General features: G+C 35.8%; 1 protein-coding gene across 2 annotated transcripts in view; it reads left to right on the forward strand.

Annotated features, from left to right (window-relative positions):
* Positions 1-26,261, forward strand: part of LOC114249311 (neural cell adhesion molecule 1) — a 132,005-nt gene extending 105,744 nt beyond the window's left edge. Inside the window, exons 4-18 of one of the 2 annotated variants that reach the window (XM_089738689.1) lie at positions 839-1,047; positions 2,411-2,521; positions 4,838-5,044; positions 7,122-7,267; positions 8,857-9,007; positions 9,549-9,679; positions 11,491-11,650; positions 16,719-16,880; positions 17,766-17,900; positions 19,031-19,234; positions 19,671-19,820; positions 21,443-21,560; positions 22,002-22,126; positions 22,771-22,871; positions 24,496-26,261. In XM_089738689.1, coding sequence (XP_089594815.1) covers positions 839-1,047; positions 2,411-2,521; positions 4,838-5,044; positions 7,122-7,267; positions 8,857-9,007; positions 9,549-9,679; positions 11,491-11,650; positions 16,719-16,880; positions 17,766-17,900; positions 19,031-19,234; positions 19,671-19,820; positions 21,443-21,560; positions 22,002-22,126; positions 22,771-22,871; positions 24,496-24,609 — 2,224 coding nt within the window. In that variant the 3' untranslated portion in view covers positions 24,610-26,261. The remainder of the gene's footprint in view (positions 1-838; positions 1,048-2,410; positions 2,522-4,837; positions 5,045-7,121; positions 7,268-8,856; positions 9,008-9,548; positions 9,680-11,490; positions 11,651-16,718; positions 16,881-17,765; positions 17,901-19,030; positions 19,235-19,670; positions 19,821-21,442; positions 21,561-22,001; positions 22,127-22,770; positions 22,872-24,495) is intronic. The other variant, XM_089738690.1, reaches the window with a different exon arrangement.
* The last annotated feature ends 446 nt before the right edge of the window (positions 26,262-26,707 follow it).

Genomic DNA, 26,707 nt, shown 5'->3' on the forward strand with positions numbered 1-26,707 from the left:
TTATGCAATTTAGTGAACATGACTTTCGCACGATTGTGAATCGTTATCAACATCGTCCACTGAACACGACGGATGCTTACCAAAGCGGGCGATTACATGAAATTGCAATTATAAGTATCTCGGAGGTAATAACGGGGCGGTGTGAACGCTTTGCGGAGATAATGCCGTCATAAAAAGCGTGCTTAAATTGTTAAATTTACCTTGGAACAGCAGGGTGTACAATCAAATCATCTTTCTCAAAGCTTCTTGCTGTATAAATTAGGATAAAGGCTGTGAGATTGAGAGAATGTACCTTCTCCGGAAATTGAAAAACTTCAGCCGCCCGGCCCTTTCTTTTCTAGCTTTTGACAGATTTTTTGCTTACAGCGAAAATTGTGTCGAATCATAAGATATTTTTTAAATTACCTTTAGATATTTAGTTTGAAAAGTAACCAAGGTACGTAATAAATTGTTTGTTTACATTACCACGTGTCATAGAAGTACCTAACACTTTATATAGGTAGAATTATAGTCTAACCCGCAAGATATTTAAACTTGCATAATCCAAACTGGTTGAACGTATTGTGCGTCGGCACAATGCTTCATATTTGCCCATGTTGCCCATTAGACCATGTTGCCCATTAGACCATGTTGCCCATTTGTGCCGTGAAGTTACCGGGTAATCGTTATACAATAATTCGATCTGATGTCTGAAGATGGGTGCATGGTTTCAGGTTGTGATATCAAGGACTGCAATAACCACACGAGTTGACCCGTGAGCCCATTTACAAAGATACAGCAAAAAATATATCAGGTATCGCTTGGTATTAAAAAAAATGTACATTAAATTTTAACGCAGCTTTGACGTACGCGGGCGTTCATTCAACAAAGCTCTGCAATGGTCTGACCCTGGCGCTTTCGGACCACGAGCTTACTTCGCAACTGTCGCTCGACCGGCGGCCCTGACCTTGACCTCCGTGCAACTTGACGACGAAGGCGTATACCGATGCAGAGTAGACTTCAAGAATTCACCCACGAGAAATTTTCAAATACGGCTGACTGTTATCGGTGAGATAATTTAAAATGTTCCTCTGAAAGGCGACTTTAAAAGTACATTAATTTCTTGACAAATTCAAACATTAATTATGAGCGGTGATAAAGAATCAATTTAATGATTAAGGATGAAACGCGAGCCACCGCGGCCAGCAACTGATGACAACGCGCAGACATTTTAATTATGAACTGTCGACTCGGGATCTCTGAGGTTGCTCAACTGCTGATAAAACGACATTCCGCAGTGCCGCCTCCGCGATGGCCCAGATAAAATCTGCAGGAGACGAGCTAAATTTAAAAGGAAATTAGATTTGAATACATCAAATTGTTTCGACATTATTAATCGAGCGATAACCTTAATTCATTTTCCATCGAAGATAAGTGTGTTTTAGACGAAAATGAAATTTGAAAATCGCCCACCCAATTTAGACGATTGATTTGGATTCGAAACGCTGATGCAAATTTTCTTTAGGTTTTTTTTTAAAAAAATTTTTATTGCTTAGATGGGTGAACGAGCTCACAGCTTACCTGGTGTTAAGTGGTTACCGAAGCCCATAGACATCTACAACGTAAATGCCGCCACCCACCTTGAGATATAAGTTCTAAGGTCTCAATACAGTTACAGTTACAGTATAGTTAGGTTTCGTTTTATTTCAAAAAATATATAACTTTATGTCATCGCCGTGTCTTTATGTTCGTATAATTACTCTAATAGGCTTATTCTGTGGCATTACGACTCCGCGTACTCGAATAAATTCAGCCAGTGAACATAAAAACATAAAGAACAGGCCTATAAAATACGAGTAAACTAGAACTGAGCTTTTCAAAGGAATTACCTTGTTCAACGCGTCGAAAAACGTAGCGTAAGACGGGCGACGTAAATCCCTTTTTCTCAGAACAAAAGCATTTAAAAAAATCCTACATCGCCATACATGCAACTCCATTGAAATCCATTAGTCTGCTCGCACCGAGAGGTAATTTGCGAAGCCTTTTGTTAAACCAAAGGGACTGTTCATATAAAGAACTCTTACTTACAATAATAATCAAGCGTATTCACAGCGAAATAAAATGCCAATTAAGAAACGAGGCTATTCATGACTGAAATTGTTAAGATTTACTCTATTTTTTATTTTAAAATCTACGTTCTCGAGTAATATTTGAATAAATTTTGTTATTAAATTATGCAATTTCGAAATTATAAATCACGTAATATACACAATTAAAAACGCCGTTAATAGTAATATATTTATTAATGTAGTTAAATTCATTAATCTAGTTACAATATTAGAGCCCAAAAAAATAAAAAATAACCAAGAAGTTGCGAAATGTTACAATTCAATTGTTTGAAATTTGTGCTCATCGTTATTTATTTTTTTAGTGCCTCCTCATCAAATGTTATTGTATGACAAGTCAGGAGCTGATGTGTCTGGAGTCGTAGGACCTTTGGAAGAAGGTGCAGCCTTAGTTCTGATCTGCGAAGTACGCGGAGGTTAGTAGATTTATTTATATTTCAACATTGAAACGTTGCTACGTGAAAGTGTTAATAATTTACATAATGGAACTTGTATTCTGTTAAGTTTTGTTCGAACTATGTATTCTTAAGCTATAGCTATACTTTATTTCTTATTTATTAAATACTAGCTGACCCGGCAGACTTCGTAGTGCCTCAGTCGATAAAAAAAGACCTAAACTTTTGTATAAAATAAACATAAAACAAGCAAAAGGAATCCGTCCGACGGGGGACACATCGAAGGAAAAACAAAATTGTTACAAAATTCCGGGTATTTTCCACAAATAATTCAAGACCAAAATTAGCCAAATCGATCCAGCCGTTCTCGAGTTTTAGCGAGACTAAAGAACAGCGATTCATTTTTATATTTAAAGAATTAAATATCCGACGGAGAAATTGTACTGACGAATCGACGGACACAAATTGTGTACCGTTCAGGTCATTGCTCAAAAGTTTCATTTCGCTATAAGACTTCACTCCAATTCTACGTAGTTGTACACTGCACGTATATATACCATGTTCGTCTCGTTTTATTTTCAAAATATTACAGTGGAGTAGACATATTATTATGCAGAACGTATTCTTGTGCGACTCTAAAAATATAAAAACGAATGAATTGTGACGATCGCATTGAAAAATTTTCCTAAGTGCTTGGTTCGAAGGAGTAGTTTTCATCCAATTTATTTCGATTTTAAGCTCACTTAAAAAAAAGAAGAGTAAATATGACAATTTGGAAGTTCAGTAAAAATTTTCTATTGCTTGATTTCTTTTATGGAAACATTGGAAGAGATATTCCGTCCGAATGGGTTCATTGAAAAGTCCGCAGTATGGCCGGCTGGCGACGAGCCAGTACGCGGCCGGATTATCTTCGGCTGTGTGCCCACCAATTGTGATGATGCAGCGGAGCGGACAGTAGGGAATTTAGGTTTTGACCCCGTTATCAGACATACTTAATTATTTTGCTCAAAAATGTCTGGCGCGCCATAAAAAGCGCTTAAAAAAATTTCGGGTAAATTCATTTTCATGAGCGGTAATGTCGGACCTTTTGTAACAGATAAGTAAGTACCTGTGTGTCATTTTTTACGTTTTAATCTGTTTAGTTTCGGTATTAAACGTTGAAGCATAAAAACGGCTCCAAAAATTCTAAAATGTAACGTAATAATAATTTCGATGCCACTAAAGCCGTATTAGCCGTAAGCATCACTTGGATGCAACTATCTGAGTCCTGCAGGTGTAATAAACGTTCTTTTTAGTTCTGTTATGGCGAGAGCTAATCGCGTAAAATTTGTAGCGTCATGATGGCAAGATAAGCCCTCGATATTTCCTCCAAAGGATAAAACGGTAGTTATGTGTGATTCTAACGCTGTTAACGTCTCATTGTCTCTCCTGGGAGTATTAAAGTCACATAAAAGGTATTCGGGGTCCGAAAATATGTTCGGTAAAATTGACTATAACGTTTCTTAAAACTTTATTGATTTATCATAACACTATGAAGAAATAGTACGAACATATAATATGTCTTGAATTATATAAAATTGTTGTCTTAGAATTTTAATAATTATTATGTATTGGTAGTAATTTTGCGGTAGAAATTAAGATGACGCGGTGAAAAATAGCATGGACATATTACATATATACAAAATAATAAATTAAAAATAAAAGATATGTCTTGAAATGTAATTTTAAAAGGATGTAACGCGTTATATGATGCGATTCGTTATTAAAATATATGCGAACTGTGAAACAAGCATAATTCATTCATTTAAGCAAATCTTGAGGGTCTACTCCATAAGCCTGCGAGACGGTGATTTCTTGTACTTCCTGATTCACGTTACATTAATTGCATTGCTTTCAAACATATTGTAATAAGGGTTATATCCAATTTTAGAGAGAGAGAAAGAGAGAGAGTACAGTTTATTGCACACCAAAACACAATTTACATTAAAAAAACAGTCAAAAAGCAGATACATTTGTACAATAGGCGGTCTTATCGCCAAACGCGATCTCTTCCAGACAACCGTTTAATCTACAGAAATTCTGGAAAATATAAAAATATAGTAGGTATGTTGCGGTGTACCATAGACAATAAATTTATTGCTACGAAAAAAGCAAGAAAAGTGTTTTCAGATGTTAACAGCCCTAAACTTGTCTTTGTTTCGGAAGGTAACGTTTGCGTGTATTGTGGATGTGAAAGAATTAATTTGTCAATTAATTCTTATACAGGGAAACGTAAGGCAAAAACATGTTTCGACGAAAACTAGAATGAGAAAACTTAATATTATTTTTCATCTAAAGGTCGCCCAGAGCCGCTTGTTTCTTGGTGGATAAACGGCGTACCGGTTCCTCAATACATTGGTATCAAAACCGATACCCACGTGGTGGTGAACAGGCTCGAGCACCAAAATTTGAAACGAGATGATCTGAACACGACCTTCAAATGTAGAGCTACAAATACTAATTTGGTTCCACCCCAAGAGAAAGTTGTAAGGCTGGAGTTGAATCGTGAGTATTATAAATCCAACAACTTTTTATTATTTGAATTGGGATTAATCATTGATGAGCACGTTTTAAATATAAACGAAATTATTTTAATGTATTTTTATCACATACCATACCGTATACCATAGCTGATATATAACGGGAATGCCGCTACACACCTTGAGACATGAGACATTAACCGGACCAAGGGCTCGACGAACGAATTAACCGATAGACACAACTCACTGAATTTCTCGCCGGATCTTCTCAGTGGGTCGCGTTCCGATCCGGTGGTAGATTCTGCGAAGCACTGCTCATGCTAGGGCCAGTGTTAGCCACACTTTCGGTTTGAGCCCCGTGAGGTCACCTACATGTTAGAGCGAAGTTGAAATAGCCTTTCAGGGCTATCAGCATAGGTTAACATAAAAAAGACATTAAGTTTCAATTGTCTAGTATTGTCTAGTATAGCAACTGTCTTATGATTCGAACCGGACCGATTTACTACTTGACCACATAAATGGATATAGTTGTGGTACCTACCTGTGGAATACAAATCAGAGATATACCGCCTCTTTGGCCTCAAATTTGTTCCGGTTTCGTTCTCATAATGTGTCAGAAATGGAATAATCCACATGGCAAATTATTTTTACATTATGCCGTAGAATTGATTGTAGGTCTGCAAAAGTTGGTACGACAATTCTGCCTATTTCTAAGACAAATTTATATTTCAGTATGAGTGTTTTCATGGCTGTTGTTTCGCATAGTTCCGATGCGTTTGGAAAAGCCTCCACTTAACACCAAGTGAGCCTTAAACTGGTCTCCTCTAAATTGAAAAGTCCTCGATTATAGCATCGCGTGCGAATAAATCCTGTGCTTTCAATTAAGTGCACGGAAATTATTAAAAAATAATTACACACATTTTAGTGAAACTAATTATTATTCGAACACTTTCGTTTTGCGTATTTTGTTATTTCCCTAAGCACAAAATGTTATTGTTCCGTTTAGCAAACCGTAATTAAGCCCGAAACGTATTTAATTACTCGCAGCATTTTTTTACATTTCTCGTCCAAATATTTCATTGTTGAACTGATTTGAGTAGACGAAAAGGGTATTGAAAGGATTTACTGTGGTATTAATTTCAACAATACGATTCAATGGCCCGACAAAAAAAAGTGTTTTTTTAATAATCTCTTTTGCACGCCATTTTTATTATACTGAGCATTTGTACGTTAAAATGACAATAGTATCTTATTTAGAAAAGTTCACTTAATATTCTGAAAGTCAACTGCTTACATAGGTCGAGCACAATGCCTATTGTGCGATGTTTAATTTTACAGAAAATAAATCACTTAAAGTTTTTTGACTGAATAATGAAGAAAATATTAAAAATTCACATTTTGTCTTCCAACATTAAAACAAAATTAACATTGTCGAAAGCAGCAAATGGTATAAAAACTGTGGTCTTGTAAGCCTTTTGAAAGATACGTGTGGAACGTACGATTTTCAGAAGGAAACCACTTACGTGTCCCACCTTTTTTTTTCTTTTTCTACCTATGCTGATAGTCTTATAGCCTTGAGAGGCTATTTCAGCTTCGCCCTAACGTGTAAGTGAGCTCACGGGGCCCAAACCGGAGTGTTGATAACAGTGGCCGTAGCGAGAGCAGTGCTTCGCAGAACTACCACTGGATCGGAATCGCGACCCACTGAGAGGATCCGGCGAGAAACTAAGTGGGCTGTGTCTATGGGTTAATTCGCTCATCGAGCCCCTCGTCGCAAGCGTTCGACGAGGACGGTGACCGGCATACCCCACCAATTTCTTTACTTTTTTTTTATTGCATATATGTGTGAACGAGCTCAAAGCCCAGCTGGTGTTAAGTGGTTACTGGAGCCCATAGACATCTACGACGTAAATGCGCCACCCACCTTGAGATATCAGTTCTAAGGTCTCAGTATAGTCACAACGGCTACCCCACCCTTCAAACCGAAACGCATTGCTGCTTCACGGCAGAAAGAGGCGAGGTGGTGGTACCTACCCGTGCGGACTCACAGAGCTCCTACCACCAGTAAACTTATTTTTAGTAAAACATTTTCTGTTTCGCAGTGTCTCCGCTTTCCGTTTCTTTGCTGAACCGACCGCAGCAGTTGTTAGCCGGCTCAGCAGCGACCATACGATGCGTATCCGAAGGCAGCCGACCTCCAGCACAGATCTCATGGTTTAAAGACAACAGGAGTTTTTCAAAAAACATGGTAAGCCATATTTGAACGGCATTCAATTAAAATAAATATCGGACATAGAATGGACAAAGACATTAAGCGCTTTTTATAAGCAACTTCTAAGGTACTTTGAGGAATTAATTTTTTTTATTGTATACATGGGTGGACGAGCTCACAGCCCACCTGGTGTAAAGTGGTTACTGGAAACCATAGATATATTCAACGTAAATGCGCAACCCATCTTGCGCTATAAGTTCTAAGGTCTCAGTATAGTTACAACGACTGTCCCACCCTTTAAACCGAAACGCGTTACTGCTTCATGGAAGAAATAGGCAGGGTGGTGGTTATAGGTGGTTAATATTATAAATGTAGTTATTGTAAGTAAAATAAAAAAAAAAAACCTTTTTTTTATACCATTAGCTATTTAATTATCAAATTTTCAATTAGCACAAGAATTTAACGCTAATTTTTTGATTTATCTCAATTATAGTTTCTTGAATTTATTTGTTGTGAACAGTCGTCATGGCCCAAACGATAAGACGCCAGGTGCATTCGTATCAGGCGATGCAAATGTGCCGGTATTTAAATTCCGCAGGCACGATTGACTTCCACGGTGAAGGAATAGCATCCTATAATAAAAAACACACCCAGAAAAAATATAATTTGCGTAATTACTAGTGGTAGGACCTCTTGTGAATCCGAACGGCTAGGAATCACCATCCTGCCTAGTTCTATCGTGAAGCAGTGATGCGTTTCGGTTTGACGGGTAGGGCAAACGATTTACTTTAAAAAAAAACTGAGGTATTTACATTCTTAATGTCTATGGGCTCGGGTAATCATTTAACACCAGGTAGGCCATGAGCTCGTCCAACTATCTAAGCAATAAAAAAACAACAAATATCATCATATAATATCATATATCATCAAATACAATCATATTCAAATAAACGATAGTATTGTTGTATGTATTTTCTATCTGTATCTGATTCTCCGAGTGAGGTGATTTCATGCGATAGGTAAACCTAAATTGGCTGCCATGCTGAACCTAAGCACTGTGGCTTTTGTATTGATTGTTGTGTTTTAAGCTGTACGGACTTTCATTGACTCCGATTCAGTTGCTTAATTGCTGAACATCTATCCTACTGTCAAATGTGGCTTAGGGTTAGGTACGCTTTAAAGATTTCGATCCATCTGTGGAGAGTTTTCTTTAAATCGAGCTAGTTCTTTTTTTTATTGCTTAGAAGGGTAGACGAGCTCACAGCCCACCTGGTGTTAAGTCGTTACTGGAGCCCATAGACATGTACAATGTAAATGCGCCACCCACCTTGAGATATAAGTTCTAAGGTCTTAGTATAGTTACAACCGCTGCCCCACCCTTCAAACCTTCTTTTGGGTATAGTGTTGCATACTTTAAGCTAGCTTAGTTCAATACAATTTGGTTTTAAGTCTTTTACTGTTCTTTAGTCATTTGCTATTAAGCAGCTACCAGAGCCCATGGATATCACAACAGGAATACTTCCTCCTATCTTGAGACATGAAATCGAAACATCAACGCCATTAATTTTTGCTTCAGTGATACGATATTTATTAGTTGACTTGGCTCTCTCTACTCTTTCTCACAGATATCGGATCACTCAAATGAAACGTGGTCACTCAGTGCGTTAGTGTTCACTCCAGCGCCTACGGATCACGGAACTACAATCAAATGCGTCGCAGCGAACCCTAGCCTACCTACTAAGACTATCAACGATCAGCTACTGCTTAATGTTGTATGTAAGTATGAAATATTACTACTATAATTAAAAATTCTTGTATTTTTTTCCCTACCTATGCTGATATCCTTGAGAGGCTATATCAGCTTCGCCCTAACGTGTAGGTGAGCTCACGGGACTCAAACCGGAGTGTTGCTAACACTGGCCCAATTTTTTTATTTTATTTCACTGGCGCTAGCCAGAGCAGTGCGTCGCAGAATCTACCACCGGATCGGAAACGCGACCCACTGAAAAGATCCGGCAAGAAACTCAGTGGGCTATGTCTGTGGGTTAGTTCGCTCGTCGAGCACTTCGTCGCAAACGACGGGTTCGACGAGGACGGTGACCGGTGCTTGTGATACCTAAAAGTTCTTGCTAATTAACTTTGATAAGCTGTTAAAATGATGAAAGATAATAAAAGCTAATCACGAGCTAATATTATTTTGATCTTAATAAAACTCATAATAAAGTTATTAAAGGAGGCCACGACCCTCAGCATTTAGGGTTAGCGACGCAAGGAGGAGGGAGGAATTGATAAACAGTCTTTTATTTAATTATGACAGATAGTCCCCTGGTGATCTTGACTTTGGGCAGCACTCTCAACCCAGACGACATCAAAGAAGGGGACGACGTTTACTTCGAGTGCAATGTCCGAGCGAATCCTCGGGAGCATCGAATATCATGGTACCACAATGTAAGTTAATTTTGGTCAAGCTTTAAACATCCGAATTACTGTGTGTAAATAAATTTTATTCAGTAATGAAAGCATTAAGAACAGTCGTGTTGGGCTGTGTTAGTTCAGAGCATATTGTCGAAACATCTGTAGTAATTGCAATGTTTTTTCTGCTATTCTGTATTAACTTTTAAGAAACACATAAAATACCTAGTCAGGTCATAAATTCTGTCACATGTTTAATGTAAAATAATTGAAACAAGTTTATTCATTATGTAACCATTCATATACCAAAATGAACTTAACAAAACATAGATTCTTATGACACTAAAGTTTATTCAAAATGACCTCCGTGATTTTGAATACAGGCCTTCAATCTGCGCGGCCAGTCGTCTATCGCAGCACGAACGAGGTCCATGTCAATATCGGCGGCTGCCTTAATCAAGGATGTCTTGAGTGACTCCAAATTGGGATGAGGCTTTGAGCACGCCTTTTCCTCCAAGTGTCCATATCTTGTAATCTAACGGATTCAAATCTGGACTGGAGGAGGGCCAGTCTTCGTGCCGGATGAAGTCGATTTCACGCGCCGCCAGCCAGTCTTGTGGGCTCTTCGCTCTATGAGCTGGCGCCGAATCTTGTTGGGATACCCAGTACCTGTTATTGAACATGGTACGAGAAACAGGTTCCACAAGGCTCGTTAGGACTGTATTTTGATACACAACTGCATTCGTTTTTACACGTTTCTCACAAAAATGGACCTCTGTTAAGCCCCAATAAGAAACTCCCAACCATACCATGAGCGAGGATGGAAAATGACCTCGTTGGACACGCGGAATACGGTTGCTCGCTTCTTCACTACTGTGTGCGTACACCTTATCATTTTGTTTGTTGTAGCTCTCTTCTACGGTAAAAATTTTTTCATCCGAAAAAAGAATTTCCCGATATTTTTTTCCCGCGTACCGCTTCAACAAAGTGCGGCATCTTTTCAGTCTCAGGTCCATTAGACGAGCATTCAAACGATGTCCTGTTTTTCTTCGATATGCCCGAAGCCCTAAGTCTTCATTTAACACCCTTTTCACCGTGGTTCAGCTTAACCCCATCTGAAGGGCCAACAGTTTCTGCTTACGTTTGGGATTTCTTTGAATTCGCGCCTTCACAGCTTTTATCACTGCTGGAGTCCTAACAGACCGAGGGCGACCACTTCTTGACCTGTCATCTACACTAGAGTCTTCATTGTATCGTTTGATGGTACGATAAACGAATCTTTTGGTTATATTCAAAATTTTCAGTATGTTAAAAATTTGAATTGGCGCGTAACCGCAACGATGCAACGCAATAACTGCAACACGGTCTTCTTTAAGCGTCCACTCCATATTTAAAAATGAGTAAAATTCTAAAAGTATACATTTTTATTTTCATGAACAATTCGAAATTCGAATTCAATAAACTTTTTTGTGGCCAGCATTCTAAAAGAAAAGTTTTTACTGTGTGACAACACTTATGACCTGACTAGTTATATTCATTGACTAAATTAATTTTAAAGATGATTTATTATTGTGTTATTTAATTGAAATTTGATCTTTTTTGAGATAAAACATTCAAACTTATCTAAAACATGTTCACGTTCTTGTGGCCCATAGGTATTTATCATAGGATCTTAATGAAGTCACATGTTATTAAGTCAAGTAATTATCAATAATACTTGTGGGTGCATATGAATGGGTGCCTATTAGAATATTGAAAATGACACGAAATAAGGTTGCTTGTAGGAAAATAACGTTCTAGATCTTTTTAAACACTCAGGATTCTTTTATAACGTTAGATTAATTTAGGACAGGCCGGTGATGCAGAATATGTCTTCGGGTATCATCGTGAGTACGCGATCTCTGGTTCTGCAGAAGGTTACAAGAGGAGAAGCCGGCGCCTATACTTGCAAAGCGGCTAATTCGAGAGGCGAAACTTCCAGTCAAGCTGTGAAATTGAGAGTGCAATGTAAGTACGTATGTACTTCTATGTTTGATTCTGTTAATGTTCAGCATTATCGATTGTAAATTGAATTAAACGTGGCAATCCAGTGATGGAGACACCATTTACTTTGCTTTCTATGTCTGGATCGCTACGTTCTTTTACGCTAATCCCACAATTTGGGTATGGCACCATTTTGAATAAAGATATAGTTATGTATATATCTTATACATATATACATATATACGATTTTTATAAAATATGGGATTAATCGGGGATTTCGGGGGCGATAAATCGTTTTCGCTACGATTTATTTTCAGAAAATGTTGTTTTGTTCGTGTTTTTAATAACCAACTTTATCAATAATCAACTTTATGACTCTTCCCAACATCTATTGGCGAATAATAATACTATTTTTCATAATCGAGACCAACTAACTACTTTTCAGCAGATGGCGATGTTAAGCCACCCGAAGCCACTTAAAAATGCCTATACGTTCTTAGAATATTTCATCATTTTATCAATATGTAATTCGTATTTAGATATAATTTCTAAAAAATACAATATATTAAAAAAAAAAACCGAGCAAAGCTCGATCATCGTCTAGTGTTAATTAAGCTAGCAGCTTTATACGTTCATCTAACTGATAGAGGTCTAAGTCATTAAACAAGGTTAAGGACCTTAAAATAGAGGACATATTATATTAGAAAATATATCACGCTGCTATTAATAATAATAGGACAAACAGACTGACTTAGAATACCCGTACCATTAGTTAACTAGCTGAAAAAAACTATAATAATTTACTGATTTGGCTACAAGAACTATTAGCTAGAGCTTAAATATACGTACATAATACGTACTTAGCAAATCTTCACGATTCACTTCCACGGTGAAGGAATAAAATCGTGTAATAAAAATCAAACCCGCAAAATTATAATTTGCGTAATTACTGCTGGTAGGACGTTTCGTGAGTTCGCACGGGTAGGTACTACCATCCTGCTTATTTCATCCGTGAAGCAGTAATGCGTTTCGGTTTGAAGGATGGGGTAGCCGTTGTACTGTTCAAAAGAACTCACATGGGCTCCAGTAACCACTTAACATCACTAGGGCCGTGAATTCGTCCAACCAGCTAAGCAATAAAAAAAATCGTTTTTGTCAATTTCAAATCAAAGGTCCAGGACTTTTAATATCGAAACTCATAATAATATTACAGTAACGCCTTGAAGTGTACCAAGAAATTTTATTCTGATTTCATAATGATTCATAAAATATAGAATACTACTAGCTGACCCGGCAAACGTTGTTTTGCCATGTATAAAATTTCTAGGAAATTTCTAGTGTAGAAAAAAAAAACTAACTTATTGTAAGTGTGTAAGGATGTGGTAGATGAGTGAAAGAGGCATGTAGCGCTGTGAACGATGAAGGAATATAAAAATAACAATACCTCATTCAACCACATAATGTCTCATTATAACAAAAACAAAAAATTGTCCAAAAAATAAAAAATAAATCTTAGGGGTGGACAACCCTTATCACATAAGGGTATGAAAAATAGATAGTAGCCGATTCTCAGGCTTACTGAATATGCATAAAAAATTTCATGAGAATTGGTCAAGCGGTTTCGGAGGAGTATGGGAACGAACATTGTGACACGAGAATTTTATATATTAGAAGTATCTTTCACAGGAAACTTTTAAATATTTTATTAGTTAATGACTAAAACGATATGAATGAAAAATACTCCTGATGATATTTCCACGAACACTGCTACTAAATTTTATTTTATCTGCGAGATTATGTACATATTCGAAAATGTATTTCATGGAATCTTACAAAAAAAAATCAGTATCAAAAAAACAGTATTAGTAGGTGGAATTATTATCCTCGTTATCAAAGAAAAAACAGGCATCGTTAGACCAGCAACGGTTTCCGGATTGGTATTCCGTGAAAATTAAAATGCTGCGTTGGACAGAAAGTGGAACACCATTCCATATAATCTTAAATAACCACGATTGTGGCATTCACTTATATCACTATATCACTTATATCCATGGACACCATTATCTATGTGTGTGTGGATTGTGAGCTTGTTCACCCGTTTATGGAATTAAAAGTTGAAATGAATAATGTTAATGTCTCTTGCCGTTTTGGACTGTCTGTCTTATTTTAGACGTTGCAGAGAAACACCGTCACACTGGGTTCGATAAAGATCTATGTGTCCACTCGTTTTGCACCGAGATTTTATTTATTTAAATTTTTTTCATGACATACTCCTGAAATATCTCGTTGGCTTAGATTTAACCCTTTATATATATTTACCCATTCGCTGGTTGCCTTGTGGACTATTTCAGCTGTGATCGGACGTGTAGGTAAACACACGGGTAAACCAGAGAATTTGCTAAAACTAGCCTTAGCAAGAGCAGCGTTGGGCCGAATTTACCACCGGATCAGAATGGCGACAGACCGAAAGATCCTAAAGAAACTCAGTGGGTTAACCCAGCCCTGATTAATAACCATGCCCCAATTTGGGACCGATTATAAAGAAATTATTTAATTTATCTTCAAACAGTCCTCTTAAAACAAGTATCAAACCTGTCCTCGAAACATCAAAGACTTGAAACTAAGGTTCACTCGGAAACCCAAAACATTATACACATTAACCAAATTCAAATTTTATCCCGACACAAACGTAAACAAAACCGTATCTTTACAGCGTACAGTACAAACTTGTAATTATAACAGTCAGTATTCAGTTAATTTGCACGTCCCTAATCCTTCTGTAACGACACCGGACGCAGGCATCCCATAAAACGTCAACACGAGAGGTATGAGTTACTGCCCTATAAATTCTGACGTGTCTACGAAGTAGTATTCAAATGATTGCGGTCGGGATCGACGTACCGACTTCCTTCCGCAACCGACCGGCCGCATAGTAATTGGTAAGGGAACAGTACAAGCGGTAAATCATCAAAATTATTGCCTAATATTATTACTGCGATTCTGTTGGAGCCTTGGAGCCTTCGCAATCTGTTGTTCGGCGGCTTCGATTTAATTCGTACAGCTTTGTTTTAGTTCGAAACTGTAGAATAAATTTCGTTCCCCAAAGCCTTCTAGTTACGTTTAGTAGAATTGGAATTTTCGAATTATTATTTTGTTCTAAGAAAATTTTGAATTCTCGTTACCGAATAAGCTTTGCTTTTAGTGAAATTTATTCAATTCGAACATAATTTCTGTTTAAATAATCTACATTCAGAATAATCACAAGTCGGAATAAGTAATTCGGGGTAATGATGTTTGGGGCCAGTAATTACCTGTCGTGTAAATTATTTCATAATGGTTTAGTATGTTATTTTATAACAGTTGTAAAATAATCGTAATTTAAAATTAAATAGTTAATATTTATGGCACATTATACCATTTACGTTAATTCTACAATTTAGTTTAATTTTAAAACAAAATTTGATAGCATATTAGGTATTGGTCCATACGTATTTTATTTTTCCAAAATGAATTAATTTAAACTAGAGGTCCCGCAGTAGTCGAAATTCGACTATAATTGGAATTGTAAGTTTGTACAACATTATGATTGTATTTTATACTTCTATAATCACAAATTTCGCCAAGACTACACTATAAAAAATATTAACAAAGACAAACAATATTTAATTTCAATTTGACAACAGACATCAAGAACAAAATTTTGACAACAAATAGTACCTATGCATGCTTGTGTGCGTCAAATACATGGTATGTAGTGTGTGTAATATTTTCTTTATTGATTTAATGTATCTTTTATGCATTATTTAAAAAAAATATGAGCATGGTGCACTTCTTCTCTATATTCTCTATAAGTATGGAATATTTCATACTCCTCCGTCCGCATAATTTTCGTAAAAAGGGATACAAAGTTCTCGCTTCACGTATATAAAGATGAATTTTGAATGAATTAATTTAATTTCCAAATAAAGTCGTTAAGGTTAAAATAAATTTTACAAACTGTTAAAAGTTTTTTAATCTATTCTATAGTCACGTTCGATATTTGGTAAAATAAGATCAAATTAAACGAATTCATTACGTGATTTCGAAAATTAAAAGCTTTATGGAAACTTTAATACAAATTTCAGCGAAGTTGTGAATGGCGATTATATTTTTTGTAATAGCTGGTACAGCTTTGTGTTCGACTACATCTTTTAAATTCCGGCGAAATGTACACCTATTAAATTTCTATTGTGTTATTAAACTCCATATTGTTTTTAAGATCTTACTAGGATGCGTGCCTGCAAAATTTTTGGTATATTTCTGTCCATCTATTTGGTATTTGAAGTAGTACCATTATTAATAAAACAAGATACGTTCCGAATTTCATATTGGCAATGCCAATAGGCCTCCTCTTAAAACTATTGTAACATACAGATTGACATCGTTACTAGAGCTCCCCGATATCGAATACAAAATCCTTAAAGTAAGGGCTTCGGTTATTGGAATGGGAAGCAAAAAAATATGTAATATGATTTTCAATCTTTGTTTTTGGTTATCATTAAGATCTTCTTTTTTCATTTTTGATTTTTTAATTTTACTTCCTTTCCTAAAACTATAAATTTTGACTTAAAATTTTTACTGACGTATACTATTAATTTAACTCAAAGCCCATCTACAGTATATGTAAGTCACTGGGGCTACTTTCCGAACACGTGGCAAAAATAGTAAATTACTGTAGAAAAAAATGCTTAAAAAGAGTTTGCAAATAAGTAGATCATCGGAGTCATCGGAGCACGGAACGAGCCTTGAAGTGAAGCATATGCCTGGGCATATGTATATTTTTCTCTTACGTTCTCTTCTATCTGCCGTTATCTCAACACTCACCCCTCTCTCTCTCTCTCATATCGTCATTCACACACTCCATCCATGTTTTCTTCGGTCGACCTCTTCCCCTTCTACCTTGCACTACTATTTCCATACATCTCCTAGTCACATGCATTTTCTCTCTACGCATTACATGTCCATACCATCCATATAATATAAATCTAAGAATTTTATTTACTTCGTTATGAAATAATCGATATGTAAAATAGTTTTATTTTATTTTACTTAGATGCTCCGGTTTGCTCTGAACCATCTCCTCAAGTAGTAGGGGCCGCAATAGATGAGGCTTTACAAGTTCGATGCGCGGTCCACGCGGACCCTTCAGACGTAACTTTCTTATGGCAATTCAACAATAGCGGAGAGAGTTTCGACGTTTCTCCAGCTAGATATGGTACGTAGTATATTGTATTTCTTTTTGGAGTTTACTTCTTAAATATCGATTTCGTTTATAAAACCTTTTTGGACAATTTTTGTACCACGTACGAAAATTTTATGGGTAATAAAATCGATATAAAAAATATATATATCGAATTATTACAATAAATGCGTTTATTTGCCCTCGTTAACATTATATAGTTAATGACAATCGGACTTCAAGAGTAAACTCCAGTCGTGTATCGAACCTGAAAATCACTCTTTCTAATACTCTATAGTAAGAACTATTTTAAGATCCAACATGGATTAATATTATAATATATATCTCAAGTAAGGTGAGTTTTCATTAGCTCTTTTTTACTGCTATAGATGGGCACAGATTTACTTTGTATTAAGTATGTATTAAGCATGGAGCTCTTATACAAATATCACAACGTACATAACTATGACAGCTACAGTAAAATTTTAAACCTCAATTATGACTGCTTTGTATAATATGGATAGCTTTAAGTAGTGTTCTGTGACTAAATAAGACCTTAGCAACACGAATTCTACTTACCTTTTCACTATGAGATAGAAATATCCTTTTATTATAATTGCATTGTACAAAAATGTGGCATTTGGTTTCTTTGGCGCACTAAGAACAAGGTGGAATGACTAATATGTTCTGGCTTCCAACGTGCCAATTAATATGTGAATTATGTGTTCAATATCTGTAATATTTTAGATAACATTGCATCATTTCTCGACTTCAGATTATGTTTTGATTATGAAATAAATATATACATACAAAATAGGCTGTAATATTAATGTATTATTATTTCAAATAAGTAACATTTCATGTAAGAAACAGGTTTCGGCTTAGCAGTTAAATAAACTTATTTCGATGTTGTTGTAAAAGGTACAATCAACAGCAGTGTAAGTGAGCTTCGGTACAGGCCATCAAGTGAAAGGGATTATGGAGCTCTAACATGCAGTGGTATTAACACAGTAGGTCGGCAAACACAGCCCTGCGTTTTCCAAATTGTTCCAGCTGGTAAGTACATTACTATAAATAGAATACATAAATTAGATAAAAAAATATGAGTGAAAAATTAATCTGTGAGTCAATTAAGACTCAAGATAATTTGAATTCGTTCTCTTTGCTTAGAAACTTTTTTTTTTAAATAATGTTTAATTGTTGACGAATAATACCCTATCAGATTATGTTATTCGTCCGTGACCTCAAAAACTGATCGAATCGAATGATATCTAATGATTAAATAAAAACAATCAGTATCTGTATAAGAAACGCGAATTGAATTGGTAAAAGAAGTTTTGATTGTGTCTATGATATACGAAATAAAAAAAATACAACATTACCAAACAAGAAAACATCATGCTTTATAATATTCTGATCAATGAACACCACATATAAGCCAGAATTTATAGCCCCTAGAGATATAGAATACGAACTTTCTTCAAACACTTAAAAACAAGTTATTCACTTAGCTGACGCCAAAATGACGCGTGTCCAACTTCAAGAATAGTTTTGGTCTAGAGAGAGATTTATTCGTTTAAGTTCTTCGAGTTGTTTATCTAGTTTTTTTTTTTCTTTATTTACTGAGATTAGAGGAATTGCGTTTTTAGAATTTCTGTTTCAAATTTCTTGTTTAACCTTATTTTTTAATATGTAAAATAATTTTTCTTTGGCTAATTGGTTGTAACGATAATTATAGCTCTTATATAGATAGAAATGGGATTTAAAAAAAAATGTATGATAAATAAGTTGGATAGCTGCATGCCGGTTACTTTCGTCGTGAGTTCACTGTACACGAAATATGAACTAGATAAAGCAATATTTATTCATGTTCCACTTAGAAAATACACACCACACATTTAGGTTTATGTTATATGAATCTGAATACTCGGGAATGGTTTCTTTGTCCCTTGTACATATCATGTATTATCTCTTTTATTATTTTGATATTTTTTCTTATAATTGTAGGGAAATGCTTAAGTTTTTCTCAAAATATTGTTGTTGATAACCCTAAAGCCCGATAGTATATATTTATTTAATAAAGGTAGAGAATCGTAATGTTAAGTAATTGGCATGGATACCAACTATATATATTAACATCCCTGCCATATATATAACTACAAAACAAATGTATTTTTACAAAACAGCTCGCCCCTCACCTCCAAAGAATTGCACAGTAACGTCTAGTAACAATTCGACTTGGCTGGAAGACTCCAAAGAAGAAACGGAAGATTTTCTTATTGTGCGATGTGTGACTGGCTATGACGGCGGTCTTCCACAACTCGTTGTGCTGGAAGCAGTTGATTCTGACAGTGGAACTGTTAGATTCAACGTAACTGCCAATGAAACAGGTAAGCGAATGCTACCAATATTAAATGCCACTAGGAGCATCTTTACAAAACTGTCATGCCTTTGAGAGGTAGATGACCTTTTAGCGTTAAATAGTTGTAAAATCCCATAGGCACGATAAAGTGATACCGTTGCCAACATTTAGGTCAAAATCTCGATTTAATATTTAACATCTGTCCCGTCCTTGCTATGCACGATTGCTTTAAGTGGTTAGGTACCTGAGCGTCCTCAAAATATACCCTACCAAAGTCATCTTAAAACGCGATAATTTTAATTAAAATTTTACATCATATTTAGATCATAACAAAATAAAATTTTCGATAAATTATGATATTCTCAAGTAGTACTCAAAAAGCAGTTTAAATCACATGTTAAAATAGGTGAATAATTATTTACCCAAATGCTGCAAACGTGATATTAATTCAATAGTATATTCAGATGGAGTTGCCTTCTTCTCGGTGCCTTCAGGAGTTTTGTGGTCGAGTAGAAATGCTTTAAGACTCACTGTACATTCTAGAAACGATAAAGGATCCTCTGAACGTATTTTGCTTCAAGCACTCACTTACCAAGGACCGGAAAGGAGAACAGGTGCGTACTAAGACGCGTGTAGTTTCTTGTTTGTTAACAAGCTATAGTCTCAAAATTTTCATGTGATATGTACTTTAGATAAAATTAGGATTTCGATTTCACGTCACCAAGGCAAAATATATTTTTTATTTATTGCTTACATGGTTGTACGAGCTCAAAGCCCAGCTGGTGTTAAGTGATTACTGGAGCCCATAGACATCTACGACGTAAATGCGCCACCCACCTTTAGATATCAGTTCTAAGGTCTCAGTATAGTTACAACGGCTGCCCCGCCCTTCAAACCAAACGCATTACTGCTTCAGGGCAGAAATAGGCAGGGTGGTGGTACCTACCCGCGCGGACTCACAAGAGGTCCTACCGCCTTGCTTAGAGGTATTAAGAAAATATGTCCGCGCTATAGTAAGTGTTTGTGACAATATAAATGACACAAATTCACTACGACTGGGCATTATTTTGAGTAATTGAGTAGCCGGTTACAACAACTTAAAGCCCTTGGTTTGCTAATGTCAATCAATAAAATAAAAGATAGAAAAGTCTGAATGAAAACATCATAATAGGCAAATTTAAATTGATTTTTGAACTCGTTAGTTACTCAATGAAAATGTTCCATCATTACGAACTGTGATTACGCGGAAACTAATCACACGTCTCTCGGGGCCTATTGTGTAATTGACTGCTGATAGATAGACAATAAGTAGACCAATCTGCTAGACGGTTTGACGTAAATTTGCAGGATGCCCTAATACCTATAGTTGACTCCTTTGCACCCACAAATTCACTATAAGATAGAACGAGAGAACTATATTATTAAGTTGAACACGATCACAAATCCTTATCTGATGTTCAATATCAGATCTCTGTAATGATGTGGTGGCCACCTCAAATTTCGTAGATAATTGGGTATTAATAGCTTTCCTTTAACCATTGTCCGTAACACTTAAACGAAATCTGCATTGAAACGAGAAGACATTATCGACTCCTAACGTCATAGATTATCTTTTGGTGTGAAATTACAGTTTCAAGATTTCTTAATTTTTTATTTATTTATTGATGTTGGTTTCCTCAATAAGCAGCCTTGAATGTTTTGAGATTAATCATGTTTATATCGTCCTGCTACCTTCCAAATTAAGAAGGCATTATATTTATTTTAATTTTTTGAAAACAATTATAAATTAGCATCATCTATTTTTGGCATACGTCGCTCTATAGTATAGATATTTGTTAATTATGTAACGGAACCCTACCGTACCAATGCTGACATGTCATTGTATTATCTATAAAATATTGTGATGTTCAAAACGTTAGAAAAATAGATATTCAATAACTTAGTGACTTTTATATTTATTGCTTAGATAGGTGGATGAAATCACGGCTCACCTGGTGTTAGATGGTTACTGGAGCCCATAGACATCAACAACGTGGATGCCGACACCAACTTGAGACATGAGCTCTAACGCTCAGTTTTCTGGTACAACGACTCTCCTGGCCTTCAAACAGAAACGCATTAGTGTTCCACGGCAGAAATATTGTTGATGGTAACTATCCGTGCAGGCTTACAAGACTACCATTGTCCAAAACAACGTGAATGAGCTGTGAAATATCTACGAATTCATTTTTTATAGATGGAGTCAATAACTTAGTAGCCGGAGTATCTAAAACTGCGTTTTGGGCCATAATTGTTACATCTGTGATCACCGCTAGCGCACTGATACTCATCGTGTATTTTTTGAGAAGAAAGAGGTATGTTATCAAAAAGAATATCATCAATTTGGATCGTACTTTTACGGCTTAATATCGCGTCTATTGTTTTACAGACGTCCGTGATTATAACATAAGTGAATCGTAAGAGATTTAAATAAACGCTTGATTGTATTGTAAAAATAGTTTTAATTGTTTCCATGACTCAAGAGAGCCGAAAAACGCAGTGAAACATTAATTTTAATTCTATATTATTTGTTGATCGATAACATAACCTTAATGTAGTGTAATATTATCATTATTTTTATTGCCCTTGTAGGCAGACGAGCATACGGCCCACCTGATGGTGAGTGGTTACCATTGCCCATGGACTTCAGCAATGCCAGGGGCAGAGCCAACCCGCTGCCTACCGCTAATAGTAATAAAACCGCTAATAGTAGGCATGGTAACTAAAGTCATAATGCACTTACTGTTTCGATACAGGGAGAGACCGACAATGAAACAATCATCAGAGCTTCAAATCAACGCTGGATCCGGTCAGTATGTGGTAGCGTACACACTAAAACCTTCCAAACAAGCTCAACCTGATATCCTAAATCCACCTTCTGGTAAGTTCTTTTAAATCATAACACGTATTCTTCAAGATAATATTTCACTAACCAGTTACATACTAGTTACGGAACAGAGTGATTTCTTAAAAAACAATTACGATAGATGCTTCTTTTAAATTTCTAGATGAGTTTATATGCGTTCCATTAGTATATTTTGGTCGTTATATTATGTTAAGAATTGTAATGATAATAATGCGAGTTGCATTTTATGTCATCTCTCACGAAATTCTCACTATGTTATGATAATATGATCGTATAACATAGCTATCTCTAAGGTATCTGGTAGTGACAGACACTTACTTACCATATTTTTGCCTATCGGTTGGAGAATTTGGATAGGAGGCATAGGATAGGTACAAGAGCCCATAGTACCCTAGGTGTAATGCGGTTACTCTCTAATATTGGGGCCTGCATCCTTGATTTGAACGTCGGGATCAATCGTCTTATCCTTTAGGTCACACCATCTTCTGAATGACATCATGTCACTTTGTGCTACTTTGGTAGCGTCTGTAGCATATTATTATACCGCTGTTGAAATATAAATATCTTCTAAAAAAATACATTGCTGATTATATTTTAGCACCAAGCTTATTCAGCGTAATTGAAGTATCAGAGGACTTTTGTACTGTCTGACGTTTTAGATGGGGGCACTCAAATTGCTAAGGGCGTTGCAGGGACTGTCAAAAATGGCACTCTACCCATGAGTGACGAGTGGTCCGCCGGCGAAAGAGCCCAGTACGCGGTGAGTTATTTAAATCGAAAATACTATTACATTCATGGCATTGTTTCTGTTATTATTCTTCTATATTTTTGTCTACATTGAGTTTTGCACTGACGATCAATCTTAAGACCGAAAAGAGGCAACAGTGTAGGTATATTATTAATTAATGGAATATAGTTAAAATTACTTTGTATTGTTTTGGTGTAATGTCTGAAATCTAAAATTTTTTAATCATATTTGCGACTTGCAAGAAACCGAAAATACTAGTATTATAAATATGTCACTCAGATTATCCCAAAATAATATTGAAATGAAATAGTACTCAAATATTAATAAATAAGTAAATAGGTAATTAATAAAAAGGTAATTTTGTAATAAGATTTTTTTTCGTATGTTTTATGATTTCATGCAAAAAGTATTAAAAATAATGAAATTGGATAATTTCTTGTTTTTTACTTTCATTTTATAAATTCTGGCGTTTCGAATATATTTTAGTAAACACTAGCTACAATTGATATGTAACTTATTTTTTTATTTTATTTTTTAATGCTTAGATGGGTGGACGAGCTCACAGCCCGTCAGATGTTAAGTGGTTATTGGAGCCCATAGACATATACGAAGTAAATGCGCCACCCACCTGCTTGAGATATAAGTTCTAAGGTCTCAAGTAGCTACAACGGCTGCCCCACCCTCCCAACCGAAACGTATTACTGCTTCACGGCAGAAATAGGCGGGGTGGTGGTACCTACCCGTGCGGACTTGCAAGAGGTTCTACCATCAGTAATTTTTTTGTAAATTTATTTGTTTATTTATTTTTCACAAAACTAAGTAAATTATCTTGAAAATATAGAAATTAAAAACAGTATTAATTTGTGATTAGGTTATGTTAAAATGTAGTTTAGAGTTATATGTTTAAATTGACCTCGCATGAATGGAATTGTTGTCTAGTGTCCTTATTATACAACGTAATGGTTCAATTTAATATTATTATACATTAACAATATCAATTCCAAACTAAAACGAGTGTATGAGCACCAAATATAAAAGCACAATAACTGTAAAATTTACGAGCCACGGAACTTAATACTTTTACGACTATAAAAAGAACCGACCGAAAATTTTCGCGCGTGGAAACACATCTTTATTCCACACGCAAATACGAAGATACATTTTTATTTTATTATACAATCAGCAGCGATGAGAGCGTATTAATGTTTTATAACGAATACATACGTTACCGTATGCAAAAAAAATGTCCGAATAAATTAATCAATATTCGCTCGCTTTTTTCCTCAATTTCGACCTTAGTTTTTTTCGTTTTATTCACGAAAAAATATTCAATTTGTTTAATGTAAATGCTATTTTTTTAATGCTACATTCGTAGCTATATGTTAAGACTGCTAAAAATACGTTCTGAAAACTAGGTCGTTAATAAATGTAAAAAAAAACAAAAATCAAACAGTAAAAAGGTTACACCCGTGTACAGAGGTGAATAGAGGGTATCGTTAATGTAAAATTCACCACATAAATGTCGTAGATCTAATTAAAATTACTTAAAAGTTTGGAATCAATAACGGATATTATGACTGGTATAGAAACTCGTGGCACCCGAACCTTGTCGATAAAATGGTATTTTCATTCACAGTCGTCGCCGAAAACGTCACTCTCGAGTAAGCCAGCTGCCTCTGGGACCACCACGCTCAGTAGGAGAGAGCATCTCATAGCTGAAGAGATCCCAGGACCGGAGAGTTGCGTGTAAAGATGTACCAGCGTTTGTAATGTCACTGTGTTTACAAAAAGACTGGCGTTTTTTTTTTTTATTGCTTAGACGGGTGGACGAGCTCACAGCCCACCTGGTGTTAAGTGGTTACTGGAGACATCCACAACGTAAATGCGCCACCCACCTTGAGATAAGTTCTAAGGTCTCAGTATAGTTACAACGGCTGCCCCACCCTTCAAACCGAAACGCATTACTGCTTCACGGCAGAAATAGGCAGGGTGGTGGTACCCACCCGCGCGGACTCACAAGAGGTCCTACCACCAGTAAAAACTACTGTACTTTGAAACAGAATCGTCAGAATTCTTTGGAATGATAAGTCGCGATCATGTTTTAATGAGTACACGTGTAACACTGAGTGGCTTTTTCCATTTATTCAAAGCCTTTTCTTCGGTACTACTAAAATATGTTCATTTTGTACATTCACATATCGCTTATTCGCTCGAATTGAAACTTTATTTCTTGGTATTTACTTCGTTTTTTTTTTTTGATAACGCCATCTTGTTGTGTCCTTAAAGCGGTTAGTTGCCCTCAGTTAAGAAAAATAGTATTATTATTCACCAATAGATGTCAGGAAGAGTTGATTATTGAAAACACGAATAAAACAATATTTTCTGAAAATAAATCGTAGCTAGATCGATTTATCGCCCCCGAAATTCCCTGTATACTAAATTTTATGAAAATCGTTGGAGCCGTTTCCGAGATTCAGATTATATATATATATACACAAGAACTGCTCGTTTAAAGGTATAAGATACAATCGACTGTGAAATATCAAAACCCAGTAACTGCATAAAACTAAATTTTAAAGGAGAGCCGAAAAACAATTTCATATCTTTGACTGATTTTTACTCATTTTATAGACAAAAACACGCATGACGTGCAAAGATTTTCTCACTTACTAAGGTTGTGCGGGAGTTTTGACGTTTATTTCAACCATTTAATTGACTTAGTATCTGCATGAACCATTTTAAATCCAAGTAACTACAAGCACTTACCAGGTTTTTAAAATGGTTGATGTTAAATACTATGTTCTAATCTTGTAATTTTTGCATTTTGAAAGCGTTTACTCTAGATACTAGGTTCCCGACTTTGTGCAACTTCGTTTTTTACAAGTTTTCGGGGGTTTTTGCTATCCTGGTGTGTGGAGAATGGTCTACAAGGTCGAAAAATGCAAAAACACACTTTTTTTTAAATTTCTTAGATACTAGGTTTTGAAATTGGACAGCCGCAATGTTTTTGATATAGAACCATCAATTTACGGTATGTAGGGCATGAGTTTCAACAATAAAATGGATTACGTATTTGAAAATAAAAATCTAACCGATATTTTCGAATACCTATCTCTATATAAGGAAATAATTAAAATGTTGTATATTGTTTTTAGAATTAAATTACATAAAAAATAAGAGAAAATATTAGCACGCGCTTTGTAAACACAGCGACATATTTTTTTCTTGTAAAATTGAAAAATGAAATTAAAAATGTAAAAACCTTGAATGGCATACAAACAATTTTGTAATTTTTGTATATATTAGTAATATCCCTGTACGTGTAAATGACTGTGGACATTGTGATAAAATAAAAAATGTAAATATTAACTAAAACAAATAAAATTGAGTATTAATACTGTGTGTTGCTGTTTCATTGTTGTTTTTAAAAGTCCATATAACGTCGTGGCCTAAAAGATAAGACGTCCGGTGCATTCGTGTTGAGCGATGCACCGCTGTTCGAATCCCAGGCGGGTACCAATTTTTTTAATGAAATACGTACTCAACAAAATATGTTCACGATTGACTTCCACGGTGAAGGAATAACATCGTGTAATAAACCCGCAAATATTAATTTACGTAATTACTGGTGGTAGGACCTCTTGTGAGTCCGCGCGGGTAGATACTACCACCCTGCCTATTTCTACCGTTTGAAGGGTGGGGTAGCCGTTGTAACTATACTGAGACTTTAGAACTTAAAGAACTTAAATCTCAAGGTGGGTGGCGAATTTACGACGTAGATGTCTATGGGCTTCAGTAACCACTTAACACCAGGTGGGCTATGAGCTCGTCCACCCATCTAAGTAATA

The sequence above is a fragment of the Bombyx mandarina genome, chromosome 25 (assembly GCF_030267445.1).
Source record: "Bombyx mandarina strain Sakado chromosome 25, ASM3026744v2".
Classification (NCBI taxonomy): Eukaryota; Metazoa; Arthropoda; class Insecta; order Lepidoptera; family Bombycidae; genus Bombyx; species Bombyx mandarina.